Here is a 19527-nt window from a genome sequence, read left to right as displayed (position 1 = left end):
GGTTCCTTCCAAGAACCCAGTATTAAGTTTCATTTGCAAAGAAGTCCATCTGTGATCTTTCCCAACATTTACTCATTTGTAACCCCACGATGGAACAAGGAGGCAGTCCTTGGAGCTGGACTCCTCAGAGAGAAGAATTTCTTGTTGCTGGTCCTGAAAGCCAGCTAGCCTGTCATTTCAGGTTCCTCAAAGCCAGGCAGGTGGCATTTTATTCTTGGGCCTTTGGGTAGAGACAGGATTAGTTAAGGAGAGCATTTGCACAGCGCACAGTACCGGGAAGTCGTTAATTGCTTGTATGGACCAACGTCGCCGGGCAGAGCGAGGAGACATCTGTGCGTGAAAACGTTACACCCAGGAAGAGGGAAGAAAAACACCAAGAAAATTAAAAGGGAAAAATATAGAATAAAATGAAAGCTTTCCCCACATCTGCTGGATTAAAAGGTATATACACCACAAAACTGGGAGTGTAACAGTGAAAAAATCTGAACCTTAGGCACAGCAGTGTTCCGACTCCCTCAACTCCCCAACCCCTCCCAGTACACGCCAAATCCAGCTTCAAGTTCATTGTTCTTCAGTCACTTTTGGGGACACAAGGAGACTGATGTCAACACAGCTCTGATCAAGGGACTACAATCAAGGGTTGAGGTGTTCGAACAAGGACTCAGAGCACAATGCAAGCAAAGAAATAGGGGAAGACTCTGTGCCGTGCCCCCCCCCCCCCGCCCACACTTAATCAATGAGAAGGAAACACTAACTGAGAGGACAGTCTGATTCCCGAAAGGGAAGAAACTCTTCTACAGGTTCAATACCCAATTTTGGGGTGTGTGTGGTTGGGGTGGGGGCTGATGAGAAAATTGCATGTCTGGACAGTGCGACTTCCGGGCTACTTTCAGAGCTATGCTGGGAAGTGTGGAGCCCTAGAAAATGAAGAGGAGGAGGAGGAACACTCCTGAGGGCACTCTTGCTAAGAGCATGGAACCAGGAGCACACAGCCCAATTCTGGAGATCAGAAGGTATTTTATTAACATAAACCTCCCCAGGTTTTACACCAAAACTATTTTAGTAACACACACTAAAGCAGAGATGAAAGGTTGTGATTTTTTTAAAGTGTTTATAGGGTAATGCCTAATGTTCATCACAAGTTCTGGGCCTTCTGATTTATCCTAGGAATAAACAATATTTCATCAGCTATTAATAGTTGGTCTGCTTGCTAAATTCATTCATGTGAACATCGCTTTCCTTTCTGACTTGCTATGAAATCAGACAAATTTTTAGGTCTCTCACATTTTTAACTTTTTAGGGAAAAAACCTTGGACCACTGGGTGAATATAACAATTTGACCTAAGTAGGGCAGGCTAAAAACACAAGAAAACAACAGCGTCCAAATGGCTCTGCAAAGAGCCATTACAATCTCAAAAATATCTTGAAATTTCTTCATTGCTAGATCTTCTGGCAGGCATATTCTCTACTCCTTCATTCCCCCTCAGTTAAAGCTCTCAGGAAAAGAGGGAATAAAAATATGCTGGAGAAAAATTGGGGCACAAAAAACTTTAGTAAGCTGGAAATGCTTCCTGAACAAAAGTAATAAAGTGCTATCATTTGACAGGTGAAACTAGACTCCTGAGGACTAGAAAAATGCTCCTTGAGGAGCAGCAAGCTCTCTAAGGGAGACGTGGCAGCCCATGTAGATAGGATGACAGAATCCTGTGACTTTAGTGCCTCCTCCACCCAGGTTAAATACAATGGACACAAACAAGCTTCAGGGAGAGATTCATCACAAAATAACTGACTTACTCATTTTTGTTTTCTTAAATTAATAGGATGAACAGCATGAAAATTATTTTAGATTAAAAAAATGGTCAAGTGAGGCCAGGAATTTAGCTCAGTGGTTCTGTCACCTGCCTCGAAAGTACAAGGTTCCAAGTTTGATCCCCGGTACCAAAAAAAAAAAAAAAGAGGTCAAGTATCAGCAATTTCATATGATTAAACCTAAGAATTACTATATGTCAATCATTGAAATGTGTCTCCCTTGTCTAGGGATTCTCTGGGTCTTGCAATGATCTATGTGATAGTGAATACACTCAACTCCACCCCCATCATGATTTAGGAACTTTTCTGTATGTATATTGTATATCAATACCTAAGTTTCATGTGAGATTGTATTATTTTATTTTGGTCACTGTTTAAAGATCAAGTGATGGGGCCCGGGGATTTAGCTTAGTTGTTTTGCCGCCTGCTGCGCAAGCGCAAGGACCTGAGTTCAATCCCTGGTACAAAAAAAAAAAAAAAATATGTGTGGCTTTTAAAGATCAAGTGCTGTGTCAGACTAGGGTACTAGAATGGCCCATTTTCTGTGGAGAAGCAGTATATTTGGAACTATCCCAAACAGTATCACATTTCTTCCTCCACTCCCCAGCAGATCCTACCAGCCCCCTGGTCAGGTCCCTTGTTAGGACTATGGTGTTTGCAGCAAAAGAAGCCAGATCATCAAGGACATGAATACAGGTTTTACCAATGTTTTTGCATTAGAAAAGGCATTACTTTGACTACAAATGGGCTTTACACACTACCACAAAGTCAAAAGTGCTAGTCAGTCTATTCTGCCCAATTACATCCCAAGCACAGGCAGGTAGCACCTGATATGAATGGAAGGGAAATTCAGATTTGTCTGTGACTAAAAGATCTCCTCAATCCAGCCCTGACATTAAAGAAAATTCTCACATTTATTCAACCATGAGTGTGTCTTGGTTTTATGGCAATTAAATGCCTTAATAAATTAAATGCCAAATAGCTTATCAAATCATCTACCCAGTTGCCTGCTAGCCTGCAGAAAAAGAAAAAAAGGGTTAAAAAATCTGAAAGTAAAGGACTTAAAGAGGATATAGTTAGGCAGGTGTTCTAGTGAAGTCTGTGACAGGCAGGGAGACAGAACTCCATCAGACATGTGAGGAAGGGGAAAGTTGGCCGAGAAGGCAACAAACATTTTCTCTACTTGACTGAAAAATTTAGCCACAAGATTGGTCCAGTTTCAAACATAAGTTGCTGCCACTCAGTCACATAAGGCTCTAAGACTACACAAAGTCGGGGCTGGTCAGCTACCACAAGGCAAGGTGAGATACTACACTCCAACCCAAGTGAAGACACTTCCAATACCTGACAGAAACTTGGTTTTAAATTTAAAACAAACTCAATTTTTAGAAACAAAAATAATTTATTATTTCTCCCTTAGCAGGGAATGTCACCCAAGAATTCCTAAGGACTGAGTTTATGCAGTAGCTCAGAGGTAACTGTTTAAACACCATGTCAGCTAACACCTGTTCAAGCCAGATTCTCAGTCTGATAACACAGAAAGAATTCTTATAACCATTTCTATGTTTTGCCAGCATTCTCCACACTGCTGCTACCAAAGGTTTCTGCTGGCTCCGTGGTAACTACTGTAGGGACGATGAGTTCTTTAATAACTCTGGAACATAAGGACAAGTCAGGTGATTTCTGTATAAACTGACCCATTCTAATGGGTACTTAAGTGTATTCTTTTTTTTTTTGGTACCAGGGATCAAACTCAGGTCCTTGCACTTGCAAGGCAAGCAGCGGAATCACTGAGCTAAATCCCCAGCACTTAAGCATATTCTTAACAGAAGTAGAAAACCTTTTAGATATCAATTTTAAAGATCTCCTCACTATAAAGTTCCAAATATATCAAAACTCCTAGCTTTCAGAACATCCTTTAATTTGTTGACAAATAACAGAATGACAAGGAAGACCTGAAGTTGTTTATTCCACTTGAAATAACAGGGAGCAACTGGATGGATGGGGGATATACGGTGGGGTCACACAGAGCATGGAGGACTGTAGAGCTCACCCCTCCTCCCCATCACACAAGCCACACTGGTTAAAACCAACTGCAGGGAACACAGGGCATCAGCCTTTTGTGAACAAACTAATTATGAAAGTGAAAGACTACCCAGGGATTACTGAACTGCTGTGTGTGGCAGGCAGGGATATAAAGAGCAAGAACGGGGAGAAGGGTTAGAATCAAAGGCAATGGCTCAGGCACTTACCCGCTCCTTGTAGTAGAAGGAGCTGATGGAGACCTGCTCTTTCTCGCTGCGAGTGGGGCTCCCACTATACAAACGAAGATTGCCAGGGGCCTCTGTGCGAATCTTCATTGGTGCAATCAAGCCAGTATGATAAGCAGACAGGGCTGAGAGAGATCTGTCATTGAAAATGAGAATTATCTATACTGGCTACAGTCTTTTCATATTTCTAAGTACTGTCATTCTTAGCACTTAAGGAAACCAAAAGGAAAAGTCATGGAAAGGAAAAAAAAAAACCAAAACTTTTAGAACTGAAAAAATGTTTTATCTGCAGACAGAATGCTTCCATGATTGGATACAAAGAGAATTCAAAGGAATCTACAAATTGCTAGAATCAATTAGTAAATTTAGTGCTCCCTTGGGCAGCACATATACTAAAATAACAATTAGTAAATGTAGATACAAGGTCAATCTATACAAATCTGTATCTATATATTAGAAACAAATACTGCTAAAATATTTAAAATGTTTCATTTACAATAGCATCAAAACATTAAATACTTAGAAACAAATTTAGTAAAACATGTCAAATGCCTAGGAACAAATTTAAATAAAGATGTACACTGAAAATACAAAATATTACTGAGAGAAATTAAAGGTATAAAAATATGGAGATGTATGATGTTAGTGGGTGAGGGGATTCCATGTTGTTAAGATGTCAATTTCCTCTGAACCAATCTAGAACTGTATTGAACCAATACAATAATAAAGGGTTTGTTTAAAAAAAAAACTAAGCTGATTTTATAATTTTATGAAACTGCAAAACGATCTAGAATAGCCAACATAAAACTAAACAAAAATAATAAAATTAAAAGCCTTCAGGGCCAGGGATTTAGCTCAGTGGTTTCGCCACCTGCCCCACAAGCGCAAGGACTCAAGTTTGATCCCCGGTACCAAAAAGAAAACAAAAACAAAAACAAAAAATTAGAAGCCTTCAACTATCAGATTTGAAAACTTGCTATACAAGGCAAGATCATTATGAATTCAACAAACAATCTTTTCATAACTTGGACTAGAACTGTTTATCTCTACTGAATAAAACAAACTTTGACCCTTAGCTCACACTGTACACAAAATGGATCACAGACCTTAAATCAGAAACCACAAAGCTTTCAGAAGAAAATACTGAAGGATATTTCTGTGATCTTGGTGTAAGTAAAGGTTTTTTGAATTCAACACGTTATGGTTAATCACTAACTGTAAGATTAAAAAGTGATAAATTGGGACTGGGGATTTAGCTCAGTGGTTTTGCCGCCTGCCTCACAAGTGCAAGGACTCGAGTTCAATCCCTGGTACCAAAAAAAAAAAAAGTGATAAATTGGGCATCATCAAAACTGAAAATTGCTCTTCAACAAAGGTCATTAAGGAGAGAAAAGGCACAGATTAGGAGAAAATCAATACACACATCCAACAAAAGATATGTAATGAATAAGTATCACAAATAAATAAGAACTACAGTCCCTCAAAAAAGTGCATAATTCTTGAACAGGAACATCACAAACAAACATAACCAAATGGTCAATGAGCACACAAAAGCTGCTTGGCCCCATTAGTCACAATCACAGAAATCTAATTAAAACTACAATGAAAAAAAAAAAAAACTACAATGAGATAATATTCCACACCCACCACAAGGATAGAGTTTGAAAAGACTGGTTTAAGACACACTGTGGGGCAATCAGTGCTCTGAAACACCATGGTGGTCCAATGGCACAACTACTGTGTGCAAATTTTTGGCAATTTCTAATAAAATTAAACATGTCTATATCCTAGGACTCACAGTTTCACTCCTTGAGTAAAGAAATTAATACATATGCGTACAAAGAGACTTGTACTCATAATAACCCAAACTGGAAATAGTCCAAATGTCCATCAATAGGAGAATGAACACCCTGTGCTATACTCGTACAATGCACTTACTGATAAGTGGATCAGCCATGTGGATCAAGTTCAGCAACATTAAATTGAGTACAGTAAGCCAGACATAAAACAGTTCATGCTACATGATTCTGTTTCAATGAAGTTCAAGATCAGGCAAAACAAAGCCAGGTGCAGTGGCACACACCTGCAATCCCAGCAGAGAGAGGCTGAGGCAGGAGGACCATGAATTCAAGTCCAACCTGGGCAATGTAACAAGACCCTGTCTCAAAAAGGGAAGGGATAGTGTTGGGATGTCGCTCAGTAGGAGAGCTCCCTGGGATTAAACCTCCAGAACCACACACCAAAAAAGGGCAAAACTACACTACGGTGATATAAGTCAGGACAGCGGTTTTTTTCTCTGGGTGATGAGGGGCTGAGAAAAAGGATCAGGGACTTCTGGGAGTGAGGATAATGCTCTCTATCTTGATCTGAGTTGGTCATCAAGCAGTCTGCTTCAGACCTGTACAATGTTCATTATATCTCAATAAAGTTCTGCTGGCTAAAAAATGTTCCTAGCAGAACTATGATCAAAATCTAGATACAGACACTCGTTGTTGCCTTTGAGAGCAGGTGACTGGTTTCTAGCGCAGCCTTTCCAACAGAATATGGTGCAGTGCAAGTTCCTTGGTTACTAAACACCAGATCTTGCGGGTCACGGTCTCCTCTGCCTGGATTAGTGTGGAGCCTGGTGCCCTCCCAGGGGAGCAGCAGTGTGGGCTCACGCACTGCATGCTGAGGTTTCTTCTTAGCCCCGTGACTCATTCCTAACTGTCCTGGCCAGTGATGCTGCATCCTGTATACTATGTTTATAGCAGGGAAGTTTCCAAATTCTCCTGATGGCCATACCACAGAACAAGTACTATACACATTACTGCATCCTTCAAGTTAAAAACCAGGGGTCACAGAAACAGTGTGAGCGCTCCCCATGTGCCAGGTAGTACTTCCGATAAGCTCCCCAATGTCACAGAATCACAAGGCCAATGTGGTCCTAAGTCCATAGCCTTATCTGCTATGTTAGATTTCCTATAAGGACAAAAAAAAAAAAAAAAAAAGCCCACAACAAAAATAATGAAGATGACGTGAATGTGTTCTATTGTTAACAGGAGCTCCTGGGCACGTGGGAAAGGAAAGGAGGGGCTTTGGCATTTTAACGTAAAACTTCATAATTGAGTTTTTCTAACATCTTATATAATTTTTTTTTTTTTTGGCACCAGGGATCGAACTCGGGTCCTTGCACTTGCACAGCAGGCAGTGAAACCACTGAGCTAAATCCCCGGCCCCATCTTATATAATTTTTAAACATTACATATTTTGGTAATGCTAGAAGTGGCATATCAGTGTTATAAAAATATAGATGATCCCCGATGAGAAATGGAATTGTGTTGTATACCTAAAATGTACCAATAAAAGAATTTAACAATAACAACAACAACAAACTATAGATGATGTTTTCAGTTTGATTTAAAATTAAACAATTAAAATAAATAATAAAAAAATGAGTAACCCTTTAGCAAGAGGAGAAAAGCACATTAAAAAATAATTTGCCACCCAGGTACGGTACAGTGGCACAGGCCTGTAATCCCAGCTACTTAGAAGGCTGAAGCAGGAGAGTCACAAATTCAAAGACAGTCTGGGGAACTTAGTGAGACCGTCTTAAAATGAAAAACTTTGGTCCAATCCCCAGTACTGCAAAGGAAAAAAAAATTCCCTTATTTCGATAACAGCTTTCATCAAGCTACTCCATGTGGTTTGATAGTTACCTTACAGCAGAAGTCTCAGCTTTCCTTCAATCTAATGAACCTTGATCTTTCTTGAATGAATCTTACCAGGAGTTTACTTAAGAACTAAAACAAACTGTCCAAAGATAGGCTCAGTGCTCCTTTCCAGATTTCTCCCTTCTGGCCTTGTGGCTGCAGAGTCCTCTGTATCTCCAGACTCACCTGGGAGTGGGTTCTGTCGGAGACACTGCTCGGTGCATTGTCATGGGCCTTGTGAAGTACACCAGGTAGCCTGCAAAGGAGACCACAGACGGGCACATCAAGGTCAGAGAGCTGGATGTAGAAAATCCTAAAGCAGGATCGGGCAAGCTTTTTTTCTATTTCAATATCCCTGAGAGATAAGATACAGTTTAGTTTCATGAAATTGCAAAGGTTCATGACTGAACAAGGTCAGAATCGCCAGAGTCCAAGAGATGGAATAAAGTCTTCACAGGTACTTTATGAATCTGTGCTAGAAGACTTATCCTCTTAAGATAAGAATCAGGGATCTGAGTAGACTCAAATCCAAGGTCATCAGAATGAAAAACTGGTCTGACTTTTGGTGAAAACTCTTAGGATATGCCCCCCTCCACACCAATTTGGCATCACACCCTTTTTGAATTCTCAGGAAATATAAACAAAATCTCTTCTTTCTTTTTTTTTTTTAATTTTATTTTTTTTGGTACCAGGGATCCAACTCGGGACCTTGCGCTTGCAAGGCAGGCACCGGAACCACTGAGCTAAATCCCCGGCCTTTTTTTTTTTTTTAAATAAAATCTTTTCTTTTTTTTTTTTTAAATAAAATCTTTTCTTTTTTTTTTTTTTTTTGTATATCCTTTTATTGGTAATAAAATCTTTTCTGATGAAGATGCTTTCATAGAACACACAACACTCTTGACTGTACTCTCTTAAGATCTAGAATCAGAGAACCACAGAGACCAACCTGCTCCACAGAACCTGGCCCCAGAAGTCCTAGGAAAGGGGATATTAGCATCCTGGTAAGACCCATAGGCAGTGGTGACCCGTGCAAATGTTGGTAAGGGTGGTGTGACAGAGTTTGGGAGCGCAAATGGGTTGCTGGAAGTGCTGTCTTCTTGGTTCTGAAATTTAAAATGTAAATTTAAATACCACAACCTGTCTTAAAGCTAAATTACAAAAGAGGGGTACAGGGGCCAGGGATTTAGCTCAGTGGTTCTGCCGCCTTCCCCGCAAGCAGAAGGACCCAAGTTCAATCCCTGGTACCAAAAAAAGAGGGGTACAATGTTACAAAATCAGGGAGCCCAAGATTGCAGGGAGAAGAAATGAAACCGGATACATCGCATAAGTTGGTACGATTTCACGATGCCCACCACGAAAGACTCAAGGCAGGAGACGAGCTGACGCAGGCAAGGCTCCAAACAGCTCTGGTTGCGTTTCACTTTCTGCAGCGAGGTGTCCTTCAGGATCTAGAAAAAGCCCAAAACACAGTCAAGAATGACACCATACTAGCTGGGAGTGGTGGCACATGCCTGTAATCCCAGCACTTGGAAGGCTGAGGCAGGAAGATTGCCACAACTTTGAGGACAGCCTCGGCACCCCAGTGAGTTCAAGGCCAGCCTGGACTACAAAGCGAGACCCTGTCTCAAAAAAAAAAAAAAGAAATGAAAAAAGAAGAGCACCATATTCCCTGGTTGCTTTATACTGCCAAGTAGTCAGAAGCATGGTGCGCAGGAGGACTGGAGCATGACCGGGTCTGAGGCTTCCAGCATAACACACTCCTATCTCCTACGGGGTGGGGATTCAGAGAACAATGTCTTCCTGGGCCTCCTAGAAAAGCCCTTTGCAGCCAAGGAGCCACATGTGCTGGTTTTGACAGGGCAGCTTCTAGTAACAGAAAAACCATCCTTTCTCTCTAGTGAATTCTGCCCCTTGGTCTCTCCCACTTGTTCACAAGAAATGGCAGCACCCTGGAGGCAACACCTGCTTGCCAGGATGAAAAGCTGCTCTGGAGATGCAAGCCAGGGGGAACAGATTTTCCCTCAGTAAAAACAGGATTTTTTTTTTTTGGTCCTTTAAAGTGATAAGTCCTAATGTGCAGGGGAAAAATACCAATAAATCCTAACATTTAGCATGCTATTGACAGGAACCTGCATCCACTGAGGTGGGCATATGAGTTGGACCACATGATATGTGCTTCATCCAAAGCAAGAGATGCTGTAAAAAATCACAGACTTGGGAAAGAACTAACAAACTGTAAACTATCTCAATAATTTTATACTGATTTTATGTTACATGAGAATATTTTAGATATACTGGATTAAGTTAAAATATATTAAAATTTTTTAACTTTTAAAAATGTGGCTACTGAAAATCTGAAATTACATGTGGCCTGCATTATATTTCTATTGGACAGAGCTGAACTATACCTTTAAAGACTTCCCATAAGCTTATCTTTTTACACCAATGCAAAAAAAAAAAAATCCATCTTTTTTGTATGTCTAAAATAAGCAATGAAACAGAGTCTAAGTTTAAAGTGCCAAATACTATGCCACAAAATCTAAGTAATTAGGATTTCAGGGATTCTTAAGCCACTTGGAAAATTTCTGGTTACACATCATACCACAATACAGACTACTCACGTATGTATGATTCAAAATGGGCAAAGGATATGCAACACTCAATTTGGGTTTGTCAGGACATTTTAGTTCCTTCACTCATGTACTGCTCAATCCAAAAAAAAGTGTATTACCACCTGGCTCATGATTTTTTTACTTTATTTTTCTAAGACAGGGCCTCACTATACTGTAGCCCTGGCTGGAGTTGAACTCTTGATCCACCTGTCTTACCCTGCTAAGTGCTGGAATGAGAGGTGTGCACCACCACACCTTGCTCCATGTGCTTTTTAAATAAAGGTTGCACCTCCTCATATCAAGTTTCTGAACCTGCAGGGTTGAAGACCAGCCACCAGGCTGTGCTGGCCACACACAAACACTGCTATCCCTCACACATCTGGCCTGTGGCTAGCTAGCCTCTCACCAGGATAATGCTGGCTCCTTCTACAGGATTGATTCTTTTCAACGATCATATACAGTTTTTTTCTGATTATCAAATATCTTTTAGCTTCAGAATACATCTTACCTATTGTCTCTACATAAATGAAATTACATTGCAGGGTTCCTAACCTGGATTAATGTATAGCTTTAATGCAATCTGTGAGCATATATGTATTCTAAACATTTATATGCAGTATTTCTGAAGTTATATACAGCATTTGTGCAAATCTTTCTGAAGAAGGGTCCACAGTTTTCATTAAATTTCTAAAAGGTATCCATGATCCAATAGAAAGGCTAAGGACCACTCCTTCAATGGTATCTACAGGAAGTAAAAGGCCAATGTGGGAAACATGACTCCCACATCTCATCTATCCGAGTTTTCACTCTATTTCCCTCCTCAGCCTAGACACTGATGCACATGAGCAGAGCTCATCTTACAAAAGCAAGGAGAAATTGGGGCCACACCTTTAGCAGCTTTGCTTTCATGGTGGACGTGATGGTGGTAGGGTTAATAAACTGGAAGGAAGGGGCGGCATTGTTGGGGTACTGCGCCGGGAACTTCACCAGCATCTTGACGCGGTGGTTGCTACAGTGCACAGATACTGTGCAGCTCCTATCCGCTGCGTCCATCTGCAAGACACAAGCCCACAACTGCTTTGGAGACAAACTGCAAAGGGTCTTCAGATGCAAATGGATTTTTCATTTCTTTTTGGTAGTGCTAGGGCTCAAACCCAGGACCTTACACATGTTAGGAAAACACTCTACCACTGAGCTCCACCCTCCCAGCAAGATGCAAACAGTTTTAAGAAAGCTACTAGAATGTTCCCTGTTCCTGGAAACTGAGTAAAGGGAAGAGAGTTTACAAAGACAAATGAGTCTGGGAGATACTTCATTTTCATAACAGATTTTAAAATTTTAGTACTAATTTAATAAATTCAAGTATTTTGATTTTTAAAAAAGCTTTATCTCAAAGCTGTGAAGTTGGCTAAAACTTGTCATACTGACTTTGAGATGAGAAAATAAAGCAGGAAGAAACTAAAAGAAATAACCTGATTCAACTTAAAAAGTACTCCTGGGAAGGGCCAGGGATTTAGCTCATTGGTTCTGCTGCCTGCCTCGCAAGTGCAAGGACCTGAGTTCGATCTCTGGTATCAAAAAGAACAAAAAGTACTCCTGGGAAAATCCACAGACAGAAAGTAGATTTGTGGCTTCCAGGAGCTGAGCAGAGGGCAAGTGGAGAGTGACCGATAATGAGAAAGGGGATGTTTTTTAGGATGATGAAATGTTCTGGAATTAGATAGTGGTGATGGTTGCACAACTTTGTGACTATACTAAGAACCAGTAATTGCACAGTTTAAAAGGGTGAATTTTGTGGCATGTGAATTATATCTTAATAGTTTTTAAGAGGGACCCCTGAGGAAAAGAATGAAGATCTCCTTCTTAAACCACAGCCACATGGCTGGTTCTCAATTAGGCCAAAGGGAGTATTAGCTGAGTTAATATAGATAACTATCTATTGATTTCTGTTTGCTGCCAACTATAGAGGGCAGCTGGAGGACAGTGAAAAGAGCAAACATGCCAGAAAGCCAGAGACTTGGATTCAAACATTATCCTCTTCCACCAAATAGCTGCTGACCTTGGACAAGTCATTTCACCTCTGGTATCTCAGTTTGCTCATCCATAAAGTGAGGTAAAACACTTACTAAAGGATTGTTTTTTGGAGGAAGAGGGAATCACTATGTAATTCAAGTTGGCCTTGAACTCACTATGTGGCCCAAACTGACCTAGAACTGGCAATAATACTTCTGCCTCAGGCTCCCAAGTGCTGAGATTGCAGGCATGTTACACCATACCCAGCTTTATTTTGTTTGCTTTTGTTTTTTGGAGACAGGGTCTATGTAGTTTAGGCTGGCCTTGAACTCACTACATAGCCCAAGCTGGCCTCAAACTTGCCTCTATCCTCCTGCCTCAGGTTCCCAAGTGCTGGGATTACAGCTGTGCGGCACCATGCTTGCTTAGAGAATTGTGAGACAGTCACGTAATGGTATATATCTCTGCCTACAGCTAACTGAATCTAGGCAAAAGAAAAACTAACCAAGCATTAAAACTCCTTCCTGGAGAGACATGCAATTCTCTGAAGCAAACAGTTTCAATACTTGCCCAAAAGTGAAAGGGTAAATGGTTCCATGTGCTAAGTGAATAAAGAGGTTTTGCCCACCTTCTTACTGTGGACTAAACCAGCAAGAAAATAAGCAGTTTGTAAAGGACAGTAGTAAGCACAGTGCGGAGAGCCTGAGGGGTCAGGAGGGATTCCGAAGTCACCTGTGCATTAACTTCCCCAGTAACTCTGCCAATAATGGGGACTGGCCAGAGCAAGTGGTGTCATATGTAGCAAAACAAGGTATTAGAGCACCTAAGGAGGAGCACATGCTTCAGCTCATCCTAGGAGAACAGAATGAGACAGAAAAAAGTCTGGGCCTCGGGTTGCAGCTCAGGGGTAGTTGCTTGCCTAGCATGAATGAAGCCCTGGGTTCTAACCCCAGTACTGCAAGGGTGGGAGGTCTGAATTTGGGAAACATCCATTTCTTGAAAAGAAAATATCTAGGAATTAAGATAGCCAGCAGAGAGACTCACCTGTTAGAGCTGCAAAGCTATTTGCTAGCTGAAATCCTAGCTGAAATAGCCCCTTCTCCCACAAACTGCCATGAACAGTCATAAGACAGGCTCTTTAAGCTATGACTTACCTCTACATTGACGTTCCGGATCTGCACATTGATAAGGGAGAACTCCTGCTGCAGAGTCTGCGGCAGGCCCAGCTGATCTGATTTCCTCTCCTCCAGGAGACTGCTAGGGGGATCTTCCTTTAAGGCTAAGAGAAGAGATGCTCAATGTTGGAAAACATTTTGGAAAGTGAGTACATTGTGGGGTATCTGCTGCATAGGTATGAAATGTGTAGTGAGCCCTCCCCTCAGACCAGTCTGACACGGTACCTTCCTCCTCCCCATGGCTTGAGTTGTGCTGGTGATCAGTGTCTTGAGTGTGCAGGGTCTTCTCTGGTTCCGGGAGAAGAGAAATGCTCTCAATGAACTCATCACTATCCAATATGTCATTGGCACAGAGCTGCAACAAAAGGTAGAAGACACGGGACTAGAGAAGTCAGTGGAAATGATCAGCGTGTCTGGTTCCAGTTGTGACTTAAAAATGAGTATCACAAAGGATAGAGATGTGTCAGCCAACAACTGACACAATCAAAATAGATTTTACCTGTCACCAACTCTCCCTAGTTAAATACACAGGGTAATAGACTCTATTATTCTACTCTGGACATTTTTCTTCACATTCAGAGTTTATGCAAGGCTCAGAAAAAATTAATTGAAATCACAAACCTTCGTGGTGTTATTCAGCCAACTCAGGAGCAAAAATATAACCTCAAAGCATAGGGAGCAAATATTACTTTCTGGAGAAAATAGGTTGAAAAAGCAATAGCATCATGAGACTTGACCCACATGCTCAAGACGGACCAGACACTAAGCAGTGTGGCAAATCGTACCCAGCATTTCCCACTGGTTCTGTGCAAGGCAGTGTGCCAGGTACTGTGGGGGATGTGAGACCAGTCAGACATGTTTCTCACCATGAGGGATTTAGCATTAGTTGAGGAGAAGACAGCTCATGATGGGGCAGAACAGAGCAGGAGTCACAAAGTCAGTTGATAGCAGCTGCCATGTGTCATGTAGGGAGAAAAAATTGAGAGCATCTTCATAGAAGAAGTGTTGTCCATGAATGAAAGGGCTCTAAACAGCTCCAGAGTATAAGAGGAGAAAGAGAGGAAGCCCACAGGCTATTTGCTCAGTATGGAAACATCCTATCTTTAATAGGACAGGAGAAAAAGGCATTTAGAAGCTCTTTGGCCTTAAAGTGATGAATATTTTGGCTCTTAAAGACCTCAAAGTTAGCATGGCATACCCAGGCCATTCAGCCAACCAGCCAGAATATCTTCAATGTCTATCATGTATTCTCTAACTTCCACAAATACTCTTTTTTTTTTTTTTTTTTGGTACCGGGGATCAAACTTGGGTCCTTGTGCTTGTGCAGCAGGCAGCGAAACCACTGAGCTAAATCCCGAGCCCAATACTAAATCTTTTAAAGTTAAATTTCTAGTGTATCAAGTTATAGTGCCCAATAGCACTGAATACCTACCCTCTGCATCTGGAAATCCACCCGCCACATTCTCAAGGTCTGATCCCGGGACCATGTAACCAGTTGGTAGTCCTTGGACCCTAGAAATCACCAAATAAACATCCTAAAAATTTTTGTGGATTCAACACCTATTTTGTTACAGTTCCCAATGGAGTGAGATTCATTCATTCATTGATTCATTCAAACATACATACACCCAACAGGTTTTTGTTTTTTTTTTTTAGGTAGGGTCTCACTATGTAATTCAGGCTGGTCTTGAACTCATGGCAATTTTCCTGCCTCAGACTCCTGATGCTAGGATTACAGGCGTGTGCCACCACGCCTGGCTCCAGCAAATACTTATTAAACAGCCAGGTATTTTTCTAGGTACCAGGACGATGGCACAAATAATTTCTATCTTTATAGAGCTCACATTCCAATGATGAAAAAAGACAAATAAAAATATAATAAAATGCCAAGCAGTGGTAAGTGGCATAAAAAATAACGGAATAAGAGGACAGAGACTGATAGGAGAGCTATTTGTAGACGGGACTCCCTGAAGAAGTTCCACTGGAGCAGAAACTTAAATGAAGGGAAACAAGAACTGGCAAATTAGCAGGTGGAGAGCGTTGCTGAGATTTAATGTCACACTGAACTTTCACCTCTCCAAATGTTCTTCCATTTATACACTCCTGAGGAACTGGGGATGAATACGTATTTTGTAAAAATGAATTGTTTTAAATGCATCATGGCATCCTATTATTCAAAAGAATCTTTTGGTAAAGTGATGCCTCTCTTTATAAGATGAATAATCAACATTTAATCTTCTTAATTGACTGAATCATATTTTTGCATATTAGGTCTGCTTAAAAGGAAATTATTCTAAAAGGTTCAGGGTGCTTTGTGAGAGATCTTATGAAAGAGCAGGACACTTAGGGCAATTAACAGCATCTAGAACCTCCCTCATTAGAAATATAATTTCATCCAATTATCTCATTTTATGGGTGAGGAGATTAAGGTAACAGAGAACATGACCAAGTGCCTGTTCTCTTATTATTTCCTTCTGTGCCACTATCTTTAACCAAAGTTTTTAATATATCCCTAGGTACATCTAACAAAACAGCAACTATTCTTTTTTCTTTTAAATTTAAAAAAGTTTTTATTAGTACATGTTTGCAGAGAACATAAGGGTCACATTCCTCCTGGAGAGTTGGTACCATCCATGCACATAATTTACATAATAAAATTATTCCTTTTTCATTACCCTTCCCTGCCTTCCATTCTGCCATCTAGTTTCATGTTCACAGTCACCAACTGATCCTACACCTGGCCTTTTTGCAAGTCCTTGACTTTGAGGAAAAGGCATGTGTGAGTGCTTTATAAACTCCATTCTTGTCCCTGCTCCTTTCACCAGTTCCCACTCCTCCCGCAAGGGCCTTGCTTTCCTAGTTTCTTTCCTTGCATTTTCTCTCTGCCTTCAAAAAGTGTGGGCAGCAGCCTCCACCAACTGCCTCATTCTACTCCTTGCCTTTGAAGACAACAAAACCAGCCCTGCTGCCTCGGTTTAGGTTACTTTATAATCTAGCATCCAGCTTCCAGCCTCCATCTGCTTTGGAACACCACCCCTCTTAATGATCTATGGCTTCCTTTTTGTTAAATTAATGCTTTTGTCTTATTCTGCATTTTCATCCTTCAGCAACACCTGAAACCAATGACCACCACTTCCTTCATGAAGCATTCTTTCCCCTTGGCCACAACATCCTGATTCTCTTCCTATCTCTTTGAAAGATCTTCCTTCTAAGTGAAAAAATCAAAGCGAAGGCATGAGGTGGTCTAATAAAAATTGACTAAAGATAAGCAGTACAAATAAACTACAGCATCATTAGCTTGGGAGGAAAGTAAAATTTAAGAATACATATAGAATAATTAAATTCATAAAAGGTTCAAAACCAGGCAAACCTAAGCTATGTTTAGAAATTAATAAAGTAATGAAACCAAAAATTTTTTAAAAATAGCAATCGCTATGAAAAGCTTTACAATGGTGATGCTGCAGGGGAAGGAGGGGGATTGTGGTCACGAAGTTTCGAGAGTCCTGGCATGTTCTCTCTCTAGACCTTGGTGGGAGTTACAGATCTCACTTTATAATTATTAAACTGCACATGTTCTATGTAATTTTCTGCTTGATCTATTTCATCATAAAAATACAAACAAAAATAAACCCTATAACCTGTAATCAAATTTTCACTACTAGCTCGATAGTTTCAGTTTATACAACTCATTCCAACAGCCTAATGATGACACAGATATCTAAAAATGGGTTGCTAAAAACTATTCATTTCAATCCAAAACTACAGGTTAGCTCTTCCTTGACAGTCTGTGGGGGAAGTTATGTTACCTATTTTCTATAGCAAAATACAAAAATTAAGTTGAAAGCCAAAAGCTATGTACGCAATTGGTGGGATAAGAACCAGGTAGCCTGATGTTTCTGGAAGCAAGAGAGATTTTAGACATAAAGGGAGGAAAGTTAGAGAATGATCAAGAGTCCCCTTGAAAATATTCTGGAAGTGGTTTATGAGGATCACAAACAAGCTGAGGAGAAACCTAAAATATAAATAATTTAAAGAGAAAAATAAAAGAGACTATAAGAAACAGGGAAGTAGACCTTTTGCTGATGGGAAGAGGAAGTAAAAAGGATTAAGATGCAACATGCGCACGTACCATGATGAATGTATTCATTATGTATCGTAAACATGTACTAATTAAAAATAAAACAAGGTAGGACAGAAGATGACTACTCTAATCCTAGGTCCACTAGATTTCGCAGGACCCTGGACAAGTTCCATCATTCCAGCTGCCTAGTTTTCCCTTCTGCAATATGGAAACACCAGCAAATATGCTACTGTTCTGTCAAACATTTGGAGATCATGGCAATAAGACCTCAAAAAAAGAGAGACTGGATCTGAACATGCAAGGTGAGTTGGTGGACAAACTGAGGTTAAAAGTGCTTGATCCCCTCATTCTTATGATCCAGCATTAGTGAGGGATGACTAGATTTAGCTGCAGTAACAAAGAAAATCTCGATGGCTTAAAGCAATGTTCCTGGGGCTCTGTATCCCCACTTCAGCCTTGTGGCAGGACCTGCAGGAAGCTCCAGCTGGAGTCTTGTCAGCTGTGTGGCAAAGGCAGAGAGTACAGAACTACACAACTCCTAACACTCCAATCCTGGAGAAACTCATCATTTTGCTGGAGCTCCACAATCAAAGTGAGACATTTGGCCAAATCTTCAAGGAGATGGGAGGTAAAAAATACCACTATATGTTTGAGAATACCTGGTATTCTGCAGCTTACATGGTAGACCATATTAACAACCACCATTGATTTCCTTCTCAATAGAGGGGGGAGGGGCAAACTCCCTGGACCAATGAAGGCACCGATCCCATGGTCTTGCAGCACTAGAAACAATTCAATAGCATATCTCTATGAACCACTTACAGTAACCAATCTCTTCTGAGCAGGAGACTACACTGAAAACTGGAGGAGAAGCTGGGGTGAGAGGAGTGACCGTGCACTGTGTTTACCCTCCTATGATTAAAGGCAGTGCATTCCCTCTTTGGTTCCTAGAGCCCAGCCCTGATCTACATGCTCCTTCCTGGACCACATAACCCACATGCCTGGTGCTGCCACCCACCACAGCTTAGAAGGAGCAGCGATCTTCCCCCACATACCTTCCTTCTGTCGCCTCCACTGGAACTCCAGTACCACATCATCGTGCCCCACAAAGGTGTGGACCGGGGTGTTCAAGTCAAAGACATTCCACAGGAGCAAGCTGTTTTCCCTCCGAAGCTGGGGAACCATCACAGTCACTAATCCATTGCTGAAAGGCTATGGCAAGAAAGGGAAAAGCATGGATTATTCTGGGAGAATCAGCAGAGTCTCAGTTCTCAAAATCAGAATTCTTCCTAACTAAAACTGATTAGATGATAAAGCCAGGCATGGTGGCGCACACCTGCAATCCCAGCACTTAGGAGGCAGAGGCAGGAGGATCATCAAGAATTCGAGGCCAGATTGCGCTAGCCTGAACTACATGGCAAGAGCTTGTCTCAAAAAAAAAAAAAAAAAAATCACATGATAGAAGGCCCCAAGCTATCTGGGGAAAATTTTTCCAAATATGATAAGCTAACCATCACATCTAGCTGTCGCTCTGCTTAGGGGAGGGACCATAGCAAATGAAAATAAGGCTGGGCCAAATGCTTGGAGAAGAACTTTGAAAACTCTTCCAAAAGCAAACAGCTCTGACTGCTGTTTGATATCCCACCTACTCTCCATGAGTCCCTCCTAAAGAAGGGGCACACAAGGCTGCCTGGGAAACCACTGGAGCAGCAAACATTAATTTCTGCCATTGGAAAGACCAGACAGACACACAGCAGCCACATGAAGCATCTCGTTCCCACTGCCAGGACTCTACCTACTCAAAGGAGAGCTTAGTAACCTCAGGACTGATGTTTTACTCAGCAACTCCCAATTTGCTAGGTAGCTAAGGGGCCC

General features: G+C 41.1%; 1 protein-coding gene across 11 annotated transcripts in view; it reads right to left on the bottom strand.

Moving 5' to 3' along the window:
* The window catches only part of Wdr59 (WD repeat domain 59), a 141151-nt gene that overhangs the window by 68607 nt on the left and 53017 nt on the right, over positions 1–19527 (bottom strand). For 9 of the 11 annotated variants that reach the window (XR_015448663.1, XR_015448664.1, XM_021256700.2 and 6 more), the window contains 10 exons: positions 18708–18864; positions 15004–15083; positions 13797–13926; positions 13551–13675; positions 11272–11436; positions 9124–9219; positions 8718–8874; positions 7958–8027; positions 4062–4215; positions 274–330 (listed from right to left, as the gene is read on the bottom strand). Coding sequence is in view for 9 of the 11 variants with exons in the window: in XM_021256700.2 (XP_021112359.1) it covers positions 274–330; positions 4062–4215; positions 7958–8027; positions 8718–8874; positions 9124–9219; positions 11272–11436; positions 13551–13675; positions 13797–13926; positions 15004–15083; positions 18708–18864 (1191 nt within the window). In the remaining 2 variants the exon portion in view is untranslated. The remainder of the gene's footprint in view (positions 1–273; positions 331–4061; positions 4216–7957; positions 8028–8717; positions 8875–9123; positions 9220–11271; positions 11437–13550; positions 13676–13796; positions 13927–15003; positions 15084–18707; positions 18865–19527) is intronic. The other 2 variants (XM_087204502.1, XM_004842849.3) reach the window with 1 other exon arrangement.

Source organism: Heterocephalus glaber, unplaced genomic scaffold (assembly GCF_053883595.1).
Source record: "Heterocephalus glaber isolate CG9 unplaced genomic scaffold, H.glaber_assembly_v1.0 deba00000071, whole genome shotgun sequence".
NCBI lineage: Eukaryota > Metazoa > Chordata > Mammalia > Rodentia > Bathyergidae > Heterocephalus > Heterocephalus glaber.
This window is presented reverse-complemented; position numbering and strand designations above follow the sequence as displayed.